The 21036-nt window shown below is 37.8% G+C and overlaps 1 protein-coding gene across 1 annotated transcript in view; it reads left to right on the top strand.

Moving 5' to 3' along the window:
- The window catches only part of NR1H4 (nuclear receptor subfamily 1 group H member 4), a 50454-nt gene that overhangs the window by 14778 nt on the left and 14640 nt on the right, over positions 1 to 21036 (top strand). Inside the window, exons 3-6 of the mRNA XM_029955437.1 lie at positions 12710 to 12862; positions 14760 to 14893; positions 16964 to 17062; positions 17391 to 17490. Coding sequence (XP_029811297.1) covers positions 12710 to 12862; positions 14760 to 14893; positions 16964 to 17062; positions 17391 to 17490 — 486 coding nt within the window. The remainder of the gene's footprint in view (positions 1 to 12709; positions 12863 to 14759; positions 14894 to 16963; positions 17063 to 17390; positions 17491 to 21036) is intronic.

Genomic DNA, 21036 nt, shown 5'->3' with positions numbered 1-21036 from the left:
GGAGTTCAGGAAGAAAAAGCTGTAGCTGGATATAGATATAATTTTTAAGAGCAAAAAAAGGCAGAGCTTTTTCATTGATTTTGATTTGAGACTTTGCCCCAATGATTTGAGCAAAAGGACCAGAGTGCAAGGGAAGAGAGAAGATGGAGCCATGATGAGTCCATGAGCTACACCAGGGGTTGGCTTTTTTTTTTTTTTTTTTTTAGACAGAGTAAATATTTTAGGCTTTGTACCATAGCAGTCTCTGTTGCAATTACTCAACTCTGCAAACACATAAAGAAGGGACAGAGCCATGCTTTATTTAACTTACAAAAATAGGCAAGGATATTAAGAAAAAAAACAAGCAAGGCCCAATTTGCTCATAGGCCTAGCTGTAGTTTTCTGACTTTGTTCTGGACCAATGACTTTTGAGGGTGAGTATCAGAATTAACTAGAAGCTATATAGTGAGAGAGCACAAAAGTCAGGGCATGTATACAGGAAACGTAAACTCATTTTGTGTAGCTGGATTGAATTCACTTTCAAGCCCTGGTGGAACATTTAATTCATTCAATTCAGGATTATTCTACTCACCCCCACCCCTATCCCCACCAAAAAAATTCCCACATTTCTCTGGGGTTTTGTCTAAATTCTGTGACTATCCAGGGTCATGGAGGGATTGGGCACTGTGGATGGGACTCTGGTCTCCAGTGTTGTTAACACAGTCCAGCATCTGTTGGGTGTTGTTCTAGCTGGTCTTTAGTGACCAGTGGGAAAGGTCTCTGAGGCTCCATCCTGGGGTCTCAAGTACATTCCTCCTTCCTGTCTGGCCTGCCTGCTCTCCTGCAACTCCGGTGGGGTGGTGTTCTGATGCTCCTGCAGTGTCCTGCTGGAAGGCCTAGTTGCCCAGAGAAACCATGCAGCCATGTTATCTGCTCCCCTGCCACCCTGCATGCAGGCAACCACAGGTGCCTCTCTGGGCTGTCCCTAGGAAAGGGTGCAAGGATTTTTCTGTTCTAGGATTTCTGAATGACATGGAGCGTCTATAATCTTTCAATACATGCTTTCCAGGATGCAGTCTGGGCATGAAGAGGGGAGGGACAGAGCTCAGGGCTTTCTCATGTATTTGATATGTCTTGGCTCTTTTTACTTCCTCTTTCTTTGTCTACCTCTCCCAACTTGGGGAAATTTAGTGTCTGGAATCTGGAGGCTTAGACTGTGGTGACTAAAAACCAACAATGAGTTCCTTTGTGCTCTGTATATGTTTCTTGAGGAAACAAATGAAAATGATCATGCTTAGTGAATAGGGAGGAGGGAGGTTCACAGCATAGGGTAAAGAACAAGAGGAAGAAACAGGAGCCCATGCCAGGCAAGCCTAACAGCTTGGCCAACTTAGTCCCCTCACCCAACCCTTTGGATGTCTGTGCTTACAAGATACAAAGCAAATTTTACTCCATAGCTTTCCATCAAAGGAAGTGTGTGAATTTGGGGGTTTCACGGCATGTATTGAATCTAGATTCTGTAATTCTTGTCTGAGTAAGCAAGTTACTTAATATATTGGTCCGAGTTCAGTGAAATAAAACAGAAACCAAAACCTCAAGTAGTAAGGAATGAATGCAGGAGAAGTTTGAGGGGCACAGGAGTAGGTTCTATGCTGGGTCTCCAAGAGGATGCTCAGTGCACACACTGCATAACTGGCCTGCTGGGGCCGTTGCTATAGTCAACAAAATGGGAACAGGAAGCTACCACAGAACTAATGACTCCAGAAAGACTCCATCTTAGCTGCTCTCTAGGGATCAGGAAGCTGTCTCCACCATAATTACTGGCTCCAGAGCCATCGCATGCCAGCTAAGTCTATACATACATATGATAAATGCCCTGTATCTCGCCTTTCAATGCCCTCAAATGCAACCCAATATGTTGCACAGCACAATTCCACAGTCCTACTTCTGCCAGCAGAAACAACAGCCTCACAAGGGGATCTGCCTGGCAGAGCTTAAATCAAACTACAATGTTAGCTGCAAGGGAGTCTGGAAAAGATTGTGTCCAATTTTCTTGTCTTTACAATAGAGAATGTACAGTAGAGTAGAAGTAGGTACAGTGGCTATCCAGCTAGCCAATCCTTAGTTTATGGAATGTTTTTCTTCTCTGAGCCTCCAAAAAAGAAAAAAAGAAAAAAAGAAAATAAAAAGTATCTATTTTACAGGGTCCTTATAAAATTAAATTAAATTTTTATATTTATAAGATTTTGAAAAGTTTGTTTATTTTTGAGAAAGAGAACAGAGAAGGGGCAGAGAGAGAGGGAGATAGAATCCCAAGCAGGCACTGTGCTCAAGTCTCACACAGAGCCCCGTGTGGGACTCGAACGCATGGAACTGTAAGATCATACCTGAGCTGAAATCAAAAGTGGGATGCTTAACTGACTGAGCTACCTAGGTGTCCCAGATTTTTGTATTTTAAAGATCCTGGCAGCTCTCTTATTTTAAGACTTCACTACAGATCTATCAGACATGTGATACACACACAAACATACCACAGGAGAAAATTTTTAAAAACTTAAAAACAAAGCAAAGATCATGGTTAAACATCCTGATTTCATTGGTCTCTATATCTTTCTGTTAGAAATATTTTAATTTAAATATATGTTTTATTGTAGATATTTATGACATCAATGAGAGACATTTCAATACATTTTTAAAAGTAATAATTGCAAGAACACAAGCATAATATAGTGACAATGACTGCCATTTGTCCAGTATTAGATTAAATCAAGAGCTTTCTTTTCCCCCAGTTATCAGTGGAGCATATGAAAATGTGCTAATGTCTAGATAAATTTTGATTCAAACTTCAAGCCTCAACTAACAAAACTGATCTCCGTCTGATTGGAAATTTCAAATGGTTGCATTTTCAAATAGGTCTGTGTCAGTCACATTCATCTCCAGGCTAGGAGACCCTGCACTTATCAGTGAAAGGCATTTTATGAGTAAATGGGTGACCAATTGTCCTTTTGAATATATTCTGATTTAGTTTTGAAGTTTTAGAAAAGACTCCATAGTTACAGAAACTATTCTGGTGTGTAGAAGAGATGCAGAGTGTTTCCAGTGGGCCCTTTGTTTATGGGTTAGGGCTGAGGTGCCCTGAAACACACAAACTTCCTGAAATCCTATTTGACTTTGAAGTTTGATTTTATAAGATCTGATAATAGCCCTAATGAACTCTATAGGTCAAATTAACGTGTGATGCAAGAGGGTGGGGTTAAACTATTTTACTGCATTGGAAGCCTTTTATAATAAGTGTTCTAAAAATAACTTATTTGGGCTCAGTTTTTTGAACATCTGACTCTTGATTTCGGCACAGGCCATGATATCATGGTTCATGAGTTCGAGTCCTGAGTCAGGGTCTGTGCTGACAGCATGGAGCCTACTTGGGATTCTCTTTCTCTGCTTCTCTCCCACTCTCACTCTCTTTCAAAGTAAATAAATAAAACTTTTAAAAAATCACAAGAAGACTAGGACTGTGACAGCAGACAACCTGGATTTCATCTGACCCTTCCCCCGTGGCAGTTTCTCTTCCTGGCTATTCCAAGTTACTGAATATGTCTGGGGTTCAGACTTCTCACTTATAAAATAAGGATAATAATAAAGATGAGGAGGAGGAGATTGAGATGAAGATTATGGTGATGCTGCTGGTAGATATATTAAAGGCTTATTACGTGCAGGCTTTATCTGGAGGCTTTACATGTACTAATTCATTTAATCTTTGGGACAACCCTTTGAGGTAGCCACCTAGAGTCTGGTGGGAAGATTAAACAAGGTAATGTGTGTAAAGCAATGAACATAGTACTTGCCTATGATAAACCCTCTGTAAATGGCCACTCCTATTACTATTGTTGTGAAGAAAAAAATGAGACATTGTTTTTGAAAGATCTAGCTCAATGCCTGGCACACTTGAGCACTCAGTAAGCATTAGTTATTGCTGCTTTGTTGGTGAATTCTTATTATTTTACTATTGTTATTCTTCTGCTCATCCAGCCTCCCAAATTTTGATCATATACTATCTTCAAAACTATCTTTTTTCCTATTAATTAATTAGTTAAGTCTCCAGCTCCTGAGAATTTGAATTCATTAATTCAATTGTTTATTCAGCAACTATTATAAGTACCAACCATATGCCAGGCACTATTCTAAGTATAGGAGATGCAGTGGTGGACAACACAGACAAAATTCCAGCTCTCTTCATCACTATTTTAAAGCAAAGCAGAGAAACAGTTTATATAACTGAGTTAAAATAGACAAAAAGAGAAAACAGTAAGAAAGAAAAAAGTAAAAGATTAGAAAATATAAAAGCAATGAAATGGTATCAAGAAGAACACCCTTAAATAGTAAAAGGATGATTTCCAGTGGAAAAAATTCGAAATTTCAAATAAATACATAGCAATGATGCAAGACAAGCCTAAGACAAAAATTACATTTAAGCAAGGAAAAATGTTTAAACTAAATACATAAGCAATATGTAAGTATGAAAGTAGGACTAAAAAACCTCTAGTTGGCATAAGCCTTCAACTCCTGGGAGTTTGCCTACCTGGGAGTCTAAATGGCTCTTCAAGACTGCAAAACCAGGCTCACCAGAGCATTGTTACCCCTCCCTTCACTCCCCCAACCAAAAGCACTGACCTCCACATCTATTGTCTTTGAGATAATAAAGTATAACCCTTTCAATGAGGGTTATAAACAAAAGGTCTATGTGAGAGTTATCTTTTTTTTTTTTATTTGAGAGGGACTTTACCTTTTGTTTTATTAAGTGAATGTAGACAATAGCTACCCTCTTGGGATAGGAAAGAAAAGAGCAAGAGAGAGAGAGAGAGAAAGAGAGATCAAACCAGCAACCCCCTCTCAAAAAACACAACCCCCCAAAAAAAACAATAGGAGCAAAAACAAAGCAAACATGACTCACTCAATAAGTTATCCTTTCATATTAACATTGCTAAAATTATTGAAAAAATACATTAACGGACTCAAACAAATTGGAGAACATAATAACTTTGTTTCTGTTATGACATTCTGTTATAGACTGTTTAATTCATTTATTCTTATAGTGGCTCCAGTATCATCTCTATTTTGTAAATAAAGATACCAACACTCAGAGCCTTGCCACAGCCTCACAGCTGTGAAAGACTGGGGTAGAATGGGTAGTCAATTCTGCAGGAGTCCTGAGCTATACTTTGTCCTCTGTGCTGTCCTTCCTTATACCTGCCGTCGATGACTTTCTGAAGACCGTCAGCACTAACATCCATGCAAGGAAAATTAGAGTTTTAAAAGTTGGTTCTGTGTTCAGGAAAAAACACACCAACAAAGAGAAAACCAAACAAAATCTAGATGATGGTGAATCTAAACCCAGTGATTATTTGACAGAATGATCTCCATCAAAATACTTTCCCAAAGCACTCACAACTATATCATTGAACAACACTCACTTGTGTAAACAGTAGACCATCCTCCTAGTAACTAAGTAGGGTTATCAGCCCCTTGCACACAAGAAATGACAATCACTAGTCATATCACTTAAAAAAAATAAAGAACGAGATATCTAAATATCTCCATTTCTAATGTTATATATGAGCATTAAAATATATAATTTAAGAAATGCCTTTGTGGAAGCTTGCCTTGCAATGTCTTTTACTTTGATCCTGCACCTTCTATTAATAGATTAAGGTGAAAGGAGAAATAGATTTAGAGTTGCCTCCCAGGCAAACTCCCAAAAAGGCACTTCTCAAATGACCTTAGAAAGGAAAGTGGTCTCATTAAGGAGGCTTTGAGATTCCCTGTTCACCCCTCTGAGGATGCTGTTCATGTTTGTGCAAGCTGCTTTTAGCAATGTGGAGGGAGGACAAGATGCATTTTGGATAGAATGTTCTGGTCCATATCTTGTAGGCATGGGGAGTGCCCATGCCTTCTGCGCATCGCCCTCCCACTTGGGTTTATATTCACTGCTTGAGACTTCATGCAAATACTACTGTCATCCGCGGCTTAGATGGAAGGCAAACTTTTTGTAAAGGGCCAGATAGCCAATATTTTAGGTTTTGTAGGTACTAAAGTCTCTGTCACAATTATTTGACTGTCATTGTAATGTGAAAGCAGACATGCCTATAAATGAGCTTGGCTGAGTTCTAATAAAACTTTATTTATGGACACTAAAATATGGATGTCAAAAATGTTTACATACTACCAAATACTTTTCTTTTGATTTTTTCCCAACCACTAAACATGTAAAAACCATTCTTAGGTTGCAGGCCATGCAGAAATAAGCAAGGGGTGGAATTTTCCCTTCTAGTTGTGGTTAGCTAACTCCTGGCTTAGTGCAGGGCTCCCTCTGAATGCTTGTAGGCCATCAGCATCTTGTATCTGAACTTGGGAGTTTTCTTCATTGCCCTAATCCTGCATTCTTCTGCACCTGTCTTAGGCAATGTTTATTCACAAATTTGCTTTGTTTCCTAGCTTTCAAAGACTCATCAACATTTTTGATACACTGAGGGAGTTCTAATTCTTAGAGACTATGCTGTTTTCTTAACTCTTCTCTTATTTTGTGGTATTTTTTGACTGATGGAAGTATAGAAGATTGATGAATGCCCTTTGACTACTAAGCTGTAGATTTGTCTACTTTGAAAGGATGTTAGGTAACATCCTCAAATAATTCAAAGTCAGTCCTTTTAAAGTTTATTTAAGGAAAAAATCAGTAGGGATTATGGTTGGTAAAAGTAAGTTTTGGAAAACTCACGTGAATTTTTTTTGCGTATGTATGGCTCTCTAACAGATTTAAGGGCAAAAAACTTAAAATTAATTATTAGCATTAACTAGTCAATAATAATTTTCATCACAAGAAACAACTGGTGTTGGAAAGGATGAGAAAACAGAACCCTCTCGTACTATTGATGGGAATACAACTTGTGAAGCCACTATGAAAACAGTGTGGAGTTTCCTCAAAAGGTTAAAAATAGGGGCGCCTGGGTGGCTCAGTCAGTTAAGCATCCAACTTCAGCTCAGGTCATGATCTCACAGTTTATGGGTTCGAGCCCTGTGTCAGGCTCTGTCCTGACAGCTGAGAGCCTGGAGCCTGCTTCAGATTCTGTGTTTCCCTCTCTCACTGCCCCTCCCCTCCTCACTTTCTGTCTCTCTCTCAAAAGTCAATAAACCTTAAAAAATTTTTTTAAGGTTAAAATAGAACTACCCTGTGATCCAGTAATCACAGTACTGGGTATTTACTAAAAAAATACAAAAACATTAATTCAAAGGGATACAAGAATCCCTATGTTTATAGTAGAATTATGTACAATAGCCAAGATAGCAAAGCAGCACATGTATCCATCAATAGGTGAATGGATAAAGAAGATGTGATGTGTGTGTGTGTGTGTGTATGTGTGTGTATATATATATATATATATATAATATTAGTCACCCATAAAAAAGAATGACATCTTGCCGTATACAACAACATGGAAGGAGCTAGAGAGTATTACACTAAGTGAAATAAGTCAGAGAAAGACAAATACCATATGATTTCATTCATATGTGGAATTTAAGAAACAAAAACAACCAATCAAAAGGAAAAAGAGAGAATCCAAGAAACAGACTCTTAATTATAGAGAACAAATGGAAGATTATCAGAAGGGAGGGAGTAGGGGAATGGGTGGAATAGGGGATGGGGATTAAGAAGTACACTTGTGATGAGCACTGGTTGATGTATAGAAGTGTTGACTCACTGTATTGTACACATGAAACTAATATAACAAAGTATGTTAACTACAGAATTAAAAGAAAAACTTAAAAAAATTTTTATCAGGGTGCTGGGGTGGCTCAGTCGGTTAAGCATCCAACTTCGGCTTAGGTCATGATCTCACAGTTTGTGGGTTCGAGCTCCAAGTCAGGCTCTGTTCTGACAGCTAGCTCAGAGCCTGGAGACTGTCTTCAGATCCTATGACTCCTCTCTCTGATCCTCCCCTGCTCACGCTGTCTCTCTCTCAAAAATAAATAAAAACATTAAAAATTTAAAAAAATTTATCAACTTCATTTCAGAAGTTTGAGGGTTGTTTTTCAAAAACAATAGTATGAAACAGCTCCTGCCGAGTGACCAGGAGTCTATTATCAAGTTCTAAAAATTTCAGCAAGCAGCTCAAGGAGAAGAGCTGAGATCTTTAAGCATAAGAAATTGTGTGATGGAGACTAAACCTTACCTTTTTATATTGGCTCCTTACTCTCTAGTCTGTGGCAACTGCACAGTTTCCCAATAGTGAGTTTGTGGTGGAAAAGACCCCTGGGCTGGAGAAGGGAGAGTAGGGTGTTTCGAACAGTTTTGGATAGAGAGAAGAAACCGTGGAGCACTTCACACTTGGCGTGGCACTGGGGGAGATTAATGTCTGAAGGCCATTTCCAGCAATGTGAACTCCTTACTAGAAAGACAGCCTAATGTAGGGATTAAGAGCACATAGTTTGGAACTCAGCCTATCAGGGTTCAAATATAAGCTCCACCATTTATTATCTGTACAACCTTGAGCAAATGCTTCATCTCTGTGTAACTCAGTCTCCTTAGTTATAGAGAAAGATAATAGAATGTACTTCATAGGATTGTTATGAATAGTAAATGAATCACCATAAACAAAGTGTTTAGAACAGTGCCTGATAAAAGTAAGTTCTTTATAAGTGGGTGGAGGAGTCCTTATTATTCTACAATGTGCTTGGATAGACCTAAAGGCAGACTCGATTTAGGCCATATTGTAGTAAAGATCACTACTTATTCAGTTCTGTGCCTTTGTTGCTGTGTAAAAAGTGTGGGGACCCTCAAAGTTTTAAACAGCCAATATTTTATTGATTTCAGAGTAATGGGTAGCTGCTGCCAGTCACTGGAGTCTGATGTGTACATGTGAACATGTGTTTGTGAGTATATGTGTGCATACTTACACACACATATATATATATATATATGAGTTGTGAGTAGGGTATGGTATGTATGTTATATTTGTATAAAGAAGCAGAGAAGCAGAATGTGGAATATTATGCATATTTGAGGATCCATTTTACTATCCTACAGACATTCTCCAGGAATCCCCCCAGCACTACACATTCCTCAGATGGCAATGCCTGCTCTGTCTACTCATCTTTCATTACCAGGAAGCCCCCATTCCTCAGTGAATTTCCTTTCCATTCATTTTCAAATGACTTTTCTGGGCATTGTTAAATATGCACAAGATAGAGGCAGAGGTATGTCCATGGATAGATTTGCATAAGTATAAATACAGTATATGTACCCATATTTAAGTGATATAATGATAGTATTGTGTTGCCACCTAAAAGTGAAAGCTAATTAATTCAGCTATTGAGATGATAATGATTTCTTTCTCAGTTAATACCAGAGTTAAAAAAAAAAAAAAAACCCTGCAGAATTGTCCTAGCACTGTTCCTTTGATTCATCTTGGAATAAGGAGGTTTATTTCTGTTAACTGTTGAGCTATCAGTATCTATGGTGGTTTTAAATGGAATCATTCCTGGGAAGGGCTGAATATTTGTGGGAAGACTGACTCAGTCTTAGACTCAACTAATATGGTCATTGAGCTCAATGATTTTGTACCAGGAAATAAAATTTTCCTTCCTTCCTTCCTTCCTTCCTTCCTTCCTTCCTTCCTTCCCTCCTTCCTTCCTTCCTTCCTTTCTTTCTTTCTTTCTTCTTTCTTTCCTTTCCTTGTTTGGAGTCTCTTTTAAAATGCATGCTTTGGTATTTGCACTCCCAATATCAATGTTGATCTGAAGCACAAAATCTTTTTTTAGACTTTGTGTGGAAGGATTTGACATTTAGGAAAATGGTAAGATCTTTCCTACTGAAAGTTATGCCAGCTGACAATTTCACAAGCAAGTCTATGACTTTTTTTAACCTTGCTATCTATAACTTTTGCTTCAGCCTCTGGTTTTTTTTTTTTTTTTTTTTTTTGGTGTTGTTGTTGAGTTAGTTACCAAGTCCTGAGTTCTCCCTTTCCTCCTCCCTGTTCTCACCCTACAGTCAGTTCAGACACCAATCACCTCTGGGCTTGTCTATTTTTCTTCACCTTGCACAAAGGATTATTCCCAACATATAGATTAGGCCACACACTCTTCTGCCAAAACACTCTAATTGCTTCTTTCTTTTTGCATGGTAAAGACTCAACTCCTTAGCCTGGCATTGAAGGGCATATGTATTCTGTCCTACTGCATGCCTTCACCCACCTTTCCCACTCTTCCCTGGAATTTCCATAACTCGCTACCTTTTCCTATTTCCCAGAATGTGCTTCCTCCCTCACAGTCCATGTTTCAAAACTCCACCTATTCTCCAACATCCAGTCCAAATTCTACTTCCTTCATGAATTCTCTGATAGCCCCTACCTGGAATTAATCAGGGCTATTCCTATCCCCTATAATGTCTTTTCCTCAAAACACTCAATTTCTAGATGTTGAGACATTATTATATTGCATTTATTTGACTAGAACAATTTTTATTGCCTTCTCTGGAAAAATTGTCATAACAAATGTGCAAATCTCCATTTCTCTGATGGAATGCTGCCTCCCCTGAATGGGGTACAACATTCATAAACATATAATGTGGCCTTGAAATGATCACTTTTTCATCTACATTCCAATATTTTATTACTTACTTAGCTTTCTTGTCACTCTATCTTATATTATGGAAGCTCTGAGGACAAGGAATGTCTTATTTATCTGGACGTCTCCCAGGTTAGAGAATGCAGCTTTCAGATAGTAGGTACTTAGAACTGTTATTCTACTTTCTTGTGACCCAAGGGAGACAATCATGGTATAGTGTTTAGGAGTGTGGCCGTTGGTCCATGACTGCCTGGATTTGAATCCATTTATTAACCATGTAATCATGGTCAAAATGCTCAATTTCTCTGTGCTCTTTTCCCACGTTCTGTAATATGGGGACATATAATATTATCTTCATCATAAAATTGGTATGGAGTTTAAATAACTAAATGAAGGTGAAATAATTAGAACAAAAGCTAGTGGGTGCTTAATAAATGTTAGCTCTTATTCCAACAGCCTGTTAAAATAGGAAGGACTCTTGTTGTCTCAATTTTGACAGTCCTGATGACACTAGTTGCTACATCTAAAGTAAGCCCATCTTGCAGTCAGTAGTCAAGAAATAGTTAAAACCTCACCTACTTTGAGGGTACAAAGTGGACAGGAGTGGGAAATTCTACATTATAGTCTTTAAAGATTTTGGAGCATGTGACTAGTGTGCTATAGATCCCATTCCCCGTTGCAAAGGGAGCACGCATAGGAGACAGATGTCTGTTCTGGGGACCACCATGGAAATTATGGTACTTTTGTGAGGAATTAGGAGAACATCTCCTGCTCTTCTCAGATATAATCTATACACTAAGGAAGCCCTCCTGCCCCAGGCCTAACCAAAGGGTCTTCAATAGGATCACTTGAGAAGATTGACACATATTCCCTACAGCTGAGGGACACAGGAGATTGGCATCTGACTTTCACCTGAGAAGTTGACAGGGCAGGCGATATGGTGACTGACTGCTTATGCATAAGTGGGAGAGATTTCTCCTCCCCAAAGTTTGCTGGACCAAAAAAAGCTGGCACGGAGTTATCTGAAGCTCATGACAAGAAGGCAACATGGAAGGACCCAGAATAGAGGATGGTGGTAAATTGCCAAATTCCCACATGCAGAAGAAGGGGATATAAGCCACGGGCTGGAATAGAGATGTATTTGTCCTCACTGAAGACTTGCAAAGGAATGTGTCCCAGTAGTTGGCATTCTCCAAAGAACCCGACTCCAAAGGAGAAGGAGTCAGTTTTAGAAACTTGCAGGGCACAAGCCAGCCATGTAAGCACATTCCTGTCCCTTCTTCCCAGGCATCTCCAAACTGTCTCCTTACTTACCACCCCACCTTGAGTCCAAAAATGTCATCAAGTATGGCTAGCTAGGTGGAGGAGAAGGAGTAGAAGTGCAAAGTGGGAGAAAAGAGAAACTGAAAGAAAGGCGCTTGTGTCGCCTCCCCACCGGCAGCTAAACTGATGCAGCCTGGCAGTGGTAGCTACACCCTCTCGGGGGAGATGTTTGCTTCTAAACCAAGGGTGGCATTTGTATTACTGCACCAAGCTGGGCATATTAAGTACTGAACTGAAACCTTGAACGTGACCTCTCCCAGTTGGCCTGGTAAATAGCAACTCGTTTTGCAAGGATTAGCACAGCACTTGCTTCCAAGTCTGATCTCTTCACCCAGAATTGACCATTCTCCCTGCCTCCTCTGCCCCAGCACAGCCCAGGAATACCTAATTTCACTTGTTTGATTGTTTGCATGGCTTTGCCCTCCACCAGGCTGTAAACTCAAAGAGGGCAGGGATGACTTACTTGCCTTTGTACTGCCAGCATCCAGAGCTCACTGGCACATGATGGTCTCCCAATAAAGCAACCATTCTTAAAAAACAAAGCAAGATTTTCCCTAAGAGAAGCTACAGTTCAAATGTGTCTTTGTCTTTGAGAGAGAAATTGAAAACAGCAGGCTTCTGGATGATGCAGTGCAGTTGAAGGTGTCCTTGTCACCAGTCCACCTGAGGATTCTCTGGGTATTCCCCGGGGGTTTCTGAGAAAATGCTCTGGCATCCCTTAATCCTAATGTGTTTTTCTGAGTGGGAGTTGTGAGAAGCATTTTTATTCCCTTCTGTGTTTCTTCCACAGGTTTCTTCAGGAGAAGCATCACCAAAAACGCCGTGTACAAATGTAAAAACGGGGGCAACTGTGTGATGGACATGTACATGCGAAGAAAGTGCCAAGAGTGTCGCCTGAGGAAATGCAAAGAGATGGGAATGTTGGCTGAATGTATGTATACAGGTATTCACATCAAGCAATTAAATTTCACTTAAAATCTAAGGAGGCAGATGGCAGGTAACTCACATGATTAGAATGGCACTTCACATATTAAAGAAGGAATTTACTAAGCCATCAAAGTTCTTGAAAAGGGTAATGAACCACTGACATTGTCCTAAGTGTCAGCTAAAAAGCATTTCATTCACCTGAAAGAAGTGGCTTTTTGTTATTCATTGTTGCAAGGAATCATATGTGGAGTGAGGTGGCATGAATCTACAGTGAAAATAGCATGTTTTAATCGGCTCCTAAGAATGACAACAATCTAAAAGTTTTCTCCAAATTTGATTTAATATCTTTCTTATGTTTAATTAGCATAAATATTCACAGTTGCGGGGAAAGATTAAGAATGCTTTATAAGGTGCAACTGCCTCTGAATTGTCTAAATAGAGTTTTAAACCAAGTCATTTTATTAGTAGTCCTTCTTCTCTTAGTGCAGCTTTGAACCAACTTGTATAGGTTTACACAGGAAATTAACTACTGTGAGTTTTAATATAATTTGGCTCTTTGATCTGATAAAGAGACACTGTATTAACTGCTGGCTTTGTGAGGAATCATAATCTTCATCAATTTGCAATGCTAGCATATAACGTATTAATTTTTCATTCTGCAAATTCCACAGACCACTCAGATTTTGAGATATGGCCCATTCCTCCTCAAAACACAAATGACAAACAAATGTCACCAAGGGGATGATAATATTCAGGGAGGGAATGTCACATGGAACAAAAGCCTTTGGAAGGTGACTCCAATTCTATTGTTCCCAAACTGTACAGGCAACTGGGATGGACCCAGAGAAATAATGTGTGCACGAGGGGGAAAAATAGGTCAGTGTAAATAATCCAGCTCTGGGTGGATGAAAGTTTTATAGCAGATGATCACTATCTCCTCTTAGCATATGAAACAAGAGACTGCAAGAGGGACTACTGCTGGAATCCAATCTCGCAATGAATGGAAACACTTACTTTTATAGTAGATGGTTCATGTTGCTCATCACTTAAATATGAACTTGTTCCAATGGAAGCACTGAAGACATTTTTTAAGACTTCACCTATAGGAGTCTACAATATTATTTATGAACACAAGCTTGTCCAGTAACAGATGCAGAGCTTTCATCTGATCTTATAAAATAAATGCTCTGGACAAAGCAATTCCCAGAATTTCTCCTTAACATTGAGAGAATAAGGAGGCTAAAGGGGACTCTGGAAGATTGTTCTGCATTATTTTTTTATAGCTCTGTTAAGTGTAGATTAATGATGATATTGCATAATTATTCAAAAGAAAATTTCAAAGTCCCCTTGAGTTATTTTCATCTCTATGTTCTCAGTAATTTATAGAGTCCTCAAAATTAACAAGATTTAAAAATTTCCCTGAAGGATGTTAACATTTGTTTTACACAGCACGTGTTTACTTATGTGTATTTAATGTGAAATTGACTATTCCTTTTATGGTACAGTTATATAAACATGGATGAGAAATAATATTATGTTGTGAAACACTAGCTTTCGGGGTCCCCTGGACCAGTAATAGGGAGAGTGTTGTCCCCCTTTTTATTGACTGGTACTTTGCATTTGTACAATGCTTTGGTATTACAACTTCTTTATATAAAGTACATTTAGGAAAAACCAATTATACTTAATCTACACAAAACTTTCAGGTAGATATTACTTCTAGGTTATAAGTGAAGAAAGTGAGACTCACAGAAGGATAAATTTCTTGTTCAAGGCCAAGACTTAAAATTCAAAAGGGTTAGAACTAGCTCTGTGCCAAATTGCACAAAAGTGAGCAGACTACACATCAGCTGCCTCATGACCACACACCCAGTAGGACTTTGTGGTGACATCTCTGTTTTTTATTTTGTCAGGCCTGTTAACCGAAATTCAGTGTAAATCTAAACGACTAAGAAAAAACGTGAAACAGCATGCAGATCAGACCATTAATGAAGACAGCGAAGGTCGAGATTTGCGGCAAGTGACCTCTACCACCAAGTCATGCAGGGTAATACCATGCAATGGTATTTGCTAAAGCCAGCAGGAGCTGAAGTTCTGGCATGTAGTGATTAATGTGAAATGTTGGGGTTTGGGAGTGAACAGTCAAAAAATTCTTGAGACATCTTTGGCGCAAAAAAGGTGGTTTTATTAAAGCATGGGGACAGGAACTGTGAACAGGAGCTGCACCGGGATTATGAGGAATTACTGATTATATACTTTCAAGTTGGGAGGGGGTTAGAGACAGTGTAAATCTCTAAGGAATTTGGAAGCAAGGTATCCAGGATCTTCAGGGGTTATTTATATTATCTAGTAAACCCTTGTCATGAGACCCTTCATATGTATATCAGTGGACAAATGCTTGGAGGTTGATTGCTAACATATATCTTAGGGAGTGGGTAGAGATAAAGGAAGTTTCCAAAGGATTTTTATATGTTAAAGAAGACTTACAGGATCCTGGAGGATGGGCTCATGTCAAGCTAAGGTTGCCTTTTGTCTCTAGTGAAGTATTAACATTGAGGCAGTTAAGTTCCTGGAGGAAGGTCACCATGCCTTCCCAAGTATTTGTCAATGGGCTGCAAAGGAAATTTAATTTTTTTCTATATATTTTTTTGCTTTTGTTCACCACATCACTGATCTGGTTGGGAGGCTTTAAAATTAGAGCCACAGCCACAAGCAGAATTTCATTTAAACTGTGCATTAAATGGTTTTCTTTTTAAGCAAGAAAGTAATACCTGCTTTGGTCTAGAAATTCAAATTATAGAAGTAAATAAAGTAAAAAGGTTAAAACTCTCCATTTCCTTGGCTCCATTCCATTCCTATTACCAAGGATTGCCAGTAGAAATAGTTCAATGTGTAAAATGGATTTTTCAGGTTGAGTTTTGATGACCTTTTTCTTTTCCCTGTCATTGAGAAGGGAGGCATAAGTGGGAAGGAGATATACTCAGTAGAGGTTTGTGGATTAGTCCCTATCAGTGGGTCAAATTGGGTGGATACACATCTGTGGAACAACAGAGAAAAGCCTTTCCCAATGAGCTCATAATTTTCTTAGGCTCAAATTTCATATACATGAAATCCTTTGAACTACTTGAGACAAAAGAGGAACAGCATCTTGGGTAATTAACTAAACACATTGTGATAATCCACAGGGTATGTGGAGGAACTTTAATTTGCCATTAGTTGGTAAAAATCCATGACTATTTAAGCCACACTCTTCTTAATATTTATTGTACCACTAACAAGGAAAACTTCTTCCACATTTAGTTTTCCAAGTATAGTATTTTGCATTCATTTGAGAAAAAAATAACTTTATATCAAAGTATTATTTTGCCATAGTACTTCATCCATAACACTTTGGTATAAGGAAGCAAAGAGTTGACACAATTATCCACACTCTTCAAAAGATCCTAATAAGGGAGAAAGTGATATTTGGGGTCCGAATTGTCCAGATTGATGACTTTCTACTTCAGGGCTAGGTAAACATTTTTTTTTTTCTGTAAAGGGTCAGATATTTTAGGCTTTGGCCACAAGGTCTTTATGACAACTACTCAACTCTGCTATTTTAGTGCAGAAGCAGTGTAGACAACGCATAAACAGATGTGTGTGGTTGTGTTCTAAAAGAGTCATAAAGCCAGGTGGATTTGGTAGATGGGCCATAGTTTATCAACTCCAGCTCTATATGAATGCCCTTAAGTGGATTCTCTATTTTATATGTAGGAACTTTTCCTTAGTGACTTAACCTTGAACTTTCACTGAACTTCTCTATTAATGGGGTTGATAGGGTTCAAAACTAGACTATTATTTATTCCCAAGAAATACATGAAATGAATATTTTGTTATTCCTGTTTTACAGATAGAAAAATGAATAATTTGGGATCCATTTAGTGAACTGTGATATGGCTTGATTAAGGACCCAAAGTAAACCCTTACAATGCACACTGTATCAGAGTGCATAGTTCCTGTCATTCTTAGGACTTTTATCAATAATTTCTGAGATTAGTTTATTACAGATGAATGTACATATAGGAAAAGTACCTTATAATCACCCTCCCTAACACCTTTTATTTTTTTGCCAGTGTAGGAGAAAACTGAACTCACCCCAGATCAACAGAATCTTCTTCATTATATTATGGATTCATATAGCAAACAGAGGATGCCTCAGGAAATAACGAATAAAATTGTATGTATAAATATCTAGTTACATAGGTTGAAAGTTAATATTTTCTGGAGCTTTTAGTACCTTGGAGGTAGGATTTATACATTAATTTGTTACTTTGAAATAATTAGGCTGATAATTTGTTATACATTTAAACTTTTAGCAGCATTAAAGAAAAAGAATAAGAAGTTTCATATCTATCTTGCTAATAGCAATTGCTCTCCAAGGAACTGAAAAATATAAGCTGGATCTAAAATTTTATTATCTAACTCTGATTCTTTAGCCTAATAATTTTGTGTTGATTTATCCTTTTATTTACTTATTAATCATTTGTTTTCTTCTTAAAATTTAGTTAAAAGAAGAATTCAGTGCAGAAGAAAATTTTCTCATTTTAACTGAAATGGCTACCAGTCATGTACAGATTCTCGTAGAATTCACAAAAAAACTGCCAGGTATTTCTTACATGTATATACTTTTCTTGTATTCTGCGCAATATTCTTGTGACATTGAGAAAGTCAGGTCTGTTGGATGTAAAGTAGGAATTATCTCATATCTGATTTAAATTAATATGTTTAACTACTATAAACATGGAAGGTTAGAGCCAGACAGGATATTTGAAATCACTTAAAATAATTTTTCCAGATTGACAGACTAAGAAATCAAGACTGTGAAGTTGTTATTCATCTATTTATTCATTTAACAAGCACTTGTTGATACCTATTCTATACTTATTATATAGTGATTGCCTTCAGGGGGAGTGATTTAAGAAAGGCTATAATAAAAATTATATACAAAGTACTGTTTGAACAGAGAAAAAGTTATTTCTATTTGTACCTGAGAAAGACAGGGAGACTTCAAAAAAAATCATATTTTAATTGGGTCTAAAAGAAAAAGGAGTTGTCCTGATGGTATGGAAGAGAAGGAACCTTCCAAAATGAGAGATCTACTTGTTAAAATATAATGAAGCATGAACAAAAATAAGATTATTAGAGATAGAAAAATTCAATGTGGTCACAGCATAATGTGGTGGACTCTTTGGTTAGGAATAAGGTAACTTGGTGCCAGACTGATAAGGGCATAAGTAAGGAATTTAATTCTCATCCCCTGAATGGTAGAGTGTTTGCTGGCTTTCTGTTGTTGTTTGTATTGAAAGGGAAGTGATAAGATTTATGTTATACAGATAGTACTTGCTCAGTTTTGTATAAGATGAATTTGAAGGAGGAGGGACCAAAGGCAGGAGGATCAATTAGGATGCTACTGTGCCGGTCAAGGCAGAGGCCTTGAAATAAAGCAAGAGCAGTGGGAGATGGAAGAGAACAAAATGAACAGGGATTCAAAAGTTGAAAGAATTTGCTGAACAATTATATTGTGGGACAAGGGAGAAGAAGTTATCCCTAGTCATTGGGCTGGGCCCAGTGGGGAAACTAGAATTCAAGACTCTTATCTCTCAGCTTCCCAATTCCTTTGGCTACATTATCAATACTACCTCAGCCAATAGATTTAAGTTGTTTCTGTGTTTTAAAAATATATTAGTACAATATAATTCTGTGATTTGGAAGAGTATAATAAATACCTTGTATAACAGCAGAACACTGTAATATTAAATTATAGAAAGTAACTTCTGATGTAAGATTTTAATTAGACAGGTTAGTTTGTCTTCTTTGGCCAGCATAATGCTATTATTTTATTAAAGTGTCATGGATAGCCTACATAAACTCATAAAATGTGAGGAGGAAGTTCTCATTTTTATTTTAACAGTAATATTCTCTCATTTCTTTATTAACAATGAAAGAGGAACATAATTTGTTATATGCTAATTAAGGTGAAGGGAATCTTGATCAAAAACAAAGTTAGACAAGAGTGAAAAGTGTGGGAGGAGGAATTGGGAAGGGAAGAAATATATTTTTGGTTGTTTGTGAAAAGAGTTTTTCAATTCAAATGGTCTGTTGATCTTGAACCACAGAATAATTGAAGAAAAAATCTTATTCATAAGAGGTAGCTTATCTGAAAGCAACAGCAATATCTAACACACCGCTTTAGTCCCAGTGCTCAGACTAGTTCCTAAGGTGGAGGAAACAGTATAATTAATGTGTGTTTAACGAGTCAAGCAGGGCAATCTGGCTGGTTCAGTTGGGAGAGCATGTGACTCAATCTTGGGGTTGTGAGTTTCAAGCTCAATGTTGGCTGTAGAGATTACTTAAAACTCAATAAACTCTTTATTTATTTTATTTTTTCTTTTTTTACTTTTTTATAAACTTTTTTAAAAATGAGAAAAGCAGAAGAAAAAATTAAAATACAAGAGGAAATAAAAGACCAAAACTCCTAAGAAAGAAATTTTAACAATACTAGCAATATAGCTAAAATTAATATTTTAACAATAATTGTGGAAAATACAACATTATTACAAATAGCAGTAATAGTGACTATTTCCAATAATGAAAGGATGTTGGTGAGAGTTGAATCATTTCATTTTGTAGTTCATAGAGCATAACCTGCGCCAGGCACTGTCCAAGGTGCTGGAGACTGTGCAGGAATGGCCCCTGCCTTCAAAGGAGCTCTAAGACAGTGGGTTGTTTTTTTTTTAAAGTTGATTTATTTGTTTGTTTCTTTGTTTGTTTATAGAGGAGAATTTCCCAATCAGGCTGCATGCTGTCAGTAGAGCCCAACAAACGATGCAGGGCTCGATCTCATGAACCCTGAGATCATGACCTGGGCAGAAATCAAAAGCGGATGCTTAAAATGACTGAACCACCCAGGCACTCCTAAGATAGTGATTCTTAAACCTTAGCATTACTCTCTTTTCTAAACTCCCATTGCTACTTAATACTTTTCTAAGCCATGTGGACCCTAATGGTATTAGTTTATATGTGTGTTATGTGTATGTATACATGTGCATAGGAGCTAATGTTTGTTTCCCATTTATTCAGTTATCTAATTATTCAACAAATAATTCTTAGATATCAATTATCTGATAGGCACTGGGGATACAAAAGTGAACAAAACAGGAAAAGTCTCTGCCCTCAAGAAGTTTATACTCTATTTGAGATGGCAAACGATTAATAAGTATGCAGATAAATTTATTATATCAGGTAGTGGTAAATTCTATGAGTAAAAATAAAGCAACTAGTGGGGTTCATGGGTGGCTCAGTAGGTTAAGTGTCTGACTTCAGCTCAGATCTATGAGTTCAAGCCCTGCATCAGGCTCTGTGCTAACAGTGTGAAGTCTGCTTCAGATTCTCTGTCTCCCTCTTTCTCTACCCCTCCCCTGCTCACACTCTCTCAAAAATAAATAAATAAACATTAAAAAAATAAAGCAAGTAGGGACTAGTGAGTTCTGGGGAATGTTATTTTAGTAGGGTCACCACAATTATAGGGTCTCTTCTTATAGTGTGGGTAGTAAAGCATGTCAATAGCTGGGGAAAGGCATTTACTCCTGAGGCAAAGCAAGCTTATATGCTCACAGAAGAGCCATGAGTCAGTGTGGCTGAAGCACAGTGAACGAGGGGAAGGAAGAGGAGGCAATGATGTCAGAGAGGCTGCTGGGGATTGTGGCATATAAGCCTGGATAAGGACTTTGGATTTTCCAACTAGTGTTATAGTCCTTCAGGTTGTCAATTCCTTCCCATGTCTGGATATGTAAAGATTTTTTCTGGTCTGTGGATGCTTCCATTCTACAGAGTTGACCCTGTGTCACCAGATGTGACTAATATCTCAAAGAGAATCTGTTTGCTTCTAGCTTCTGAGTTACTTCATCTGAATCAGCCTGTTCTGCCATTATGTGTATTTTTGGTGTGGATCTGACATCCTTTTTTACTCAACTTATTCAATAAATCCTACTCAATAAGATAAAAGGCAGCTTCTATTTGAGATTAAAAAAATAGATATTTAGTGACTCAACCTGACTATCCAATCTTAAAACAATTATAAAACCCCTTTATGGAAATGCTTTATCAATGGGGATAATAGTGATGATGAAATATTGTTATATAGCACTCACA

The sequence above is a fragment of the Suricata suricatta genome, chromosome 10, assembly GCF_006229205.1.
Source record: "Suricata suricatta isolate VVHF042 chromosome 10, meerkat_22Aug2017_6uvM2_HiC, whole genome shotgun sequence".
Lineage (NCBI taxonomy): Eukaryota > Metazoa > Chordata > Mammalia > Carnivora > Herpestidae > Suricata > Suricata suricatta.
Note: the sequence above shows the minus strand (reverse complement) of the source record. Positions and strands in the feature narration are given on the sequence as shown.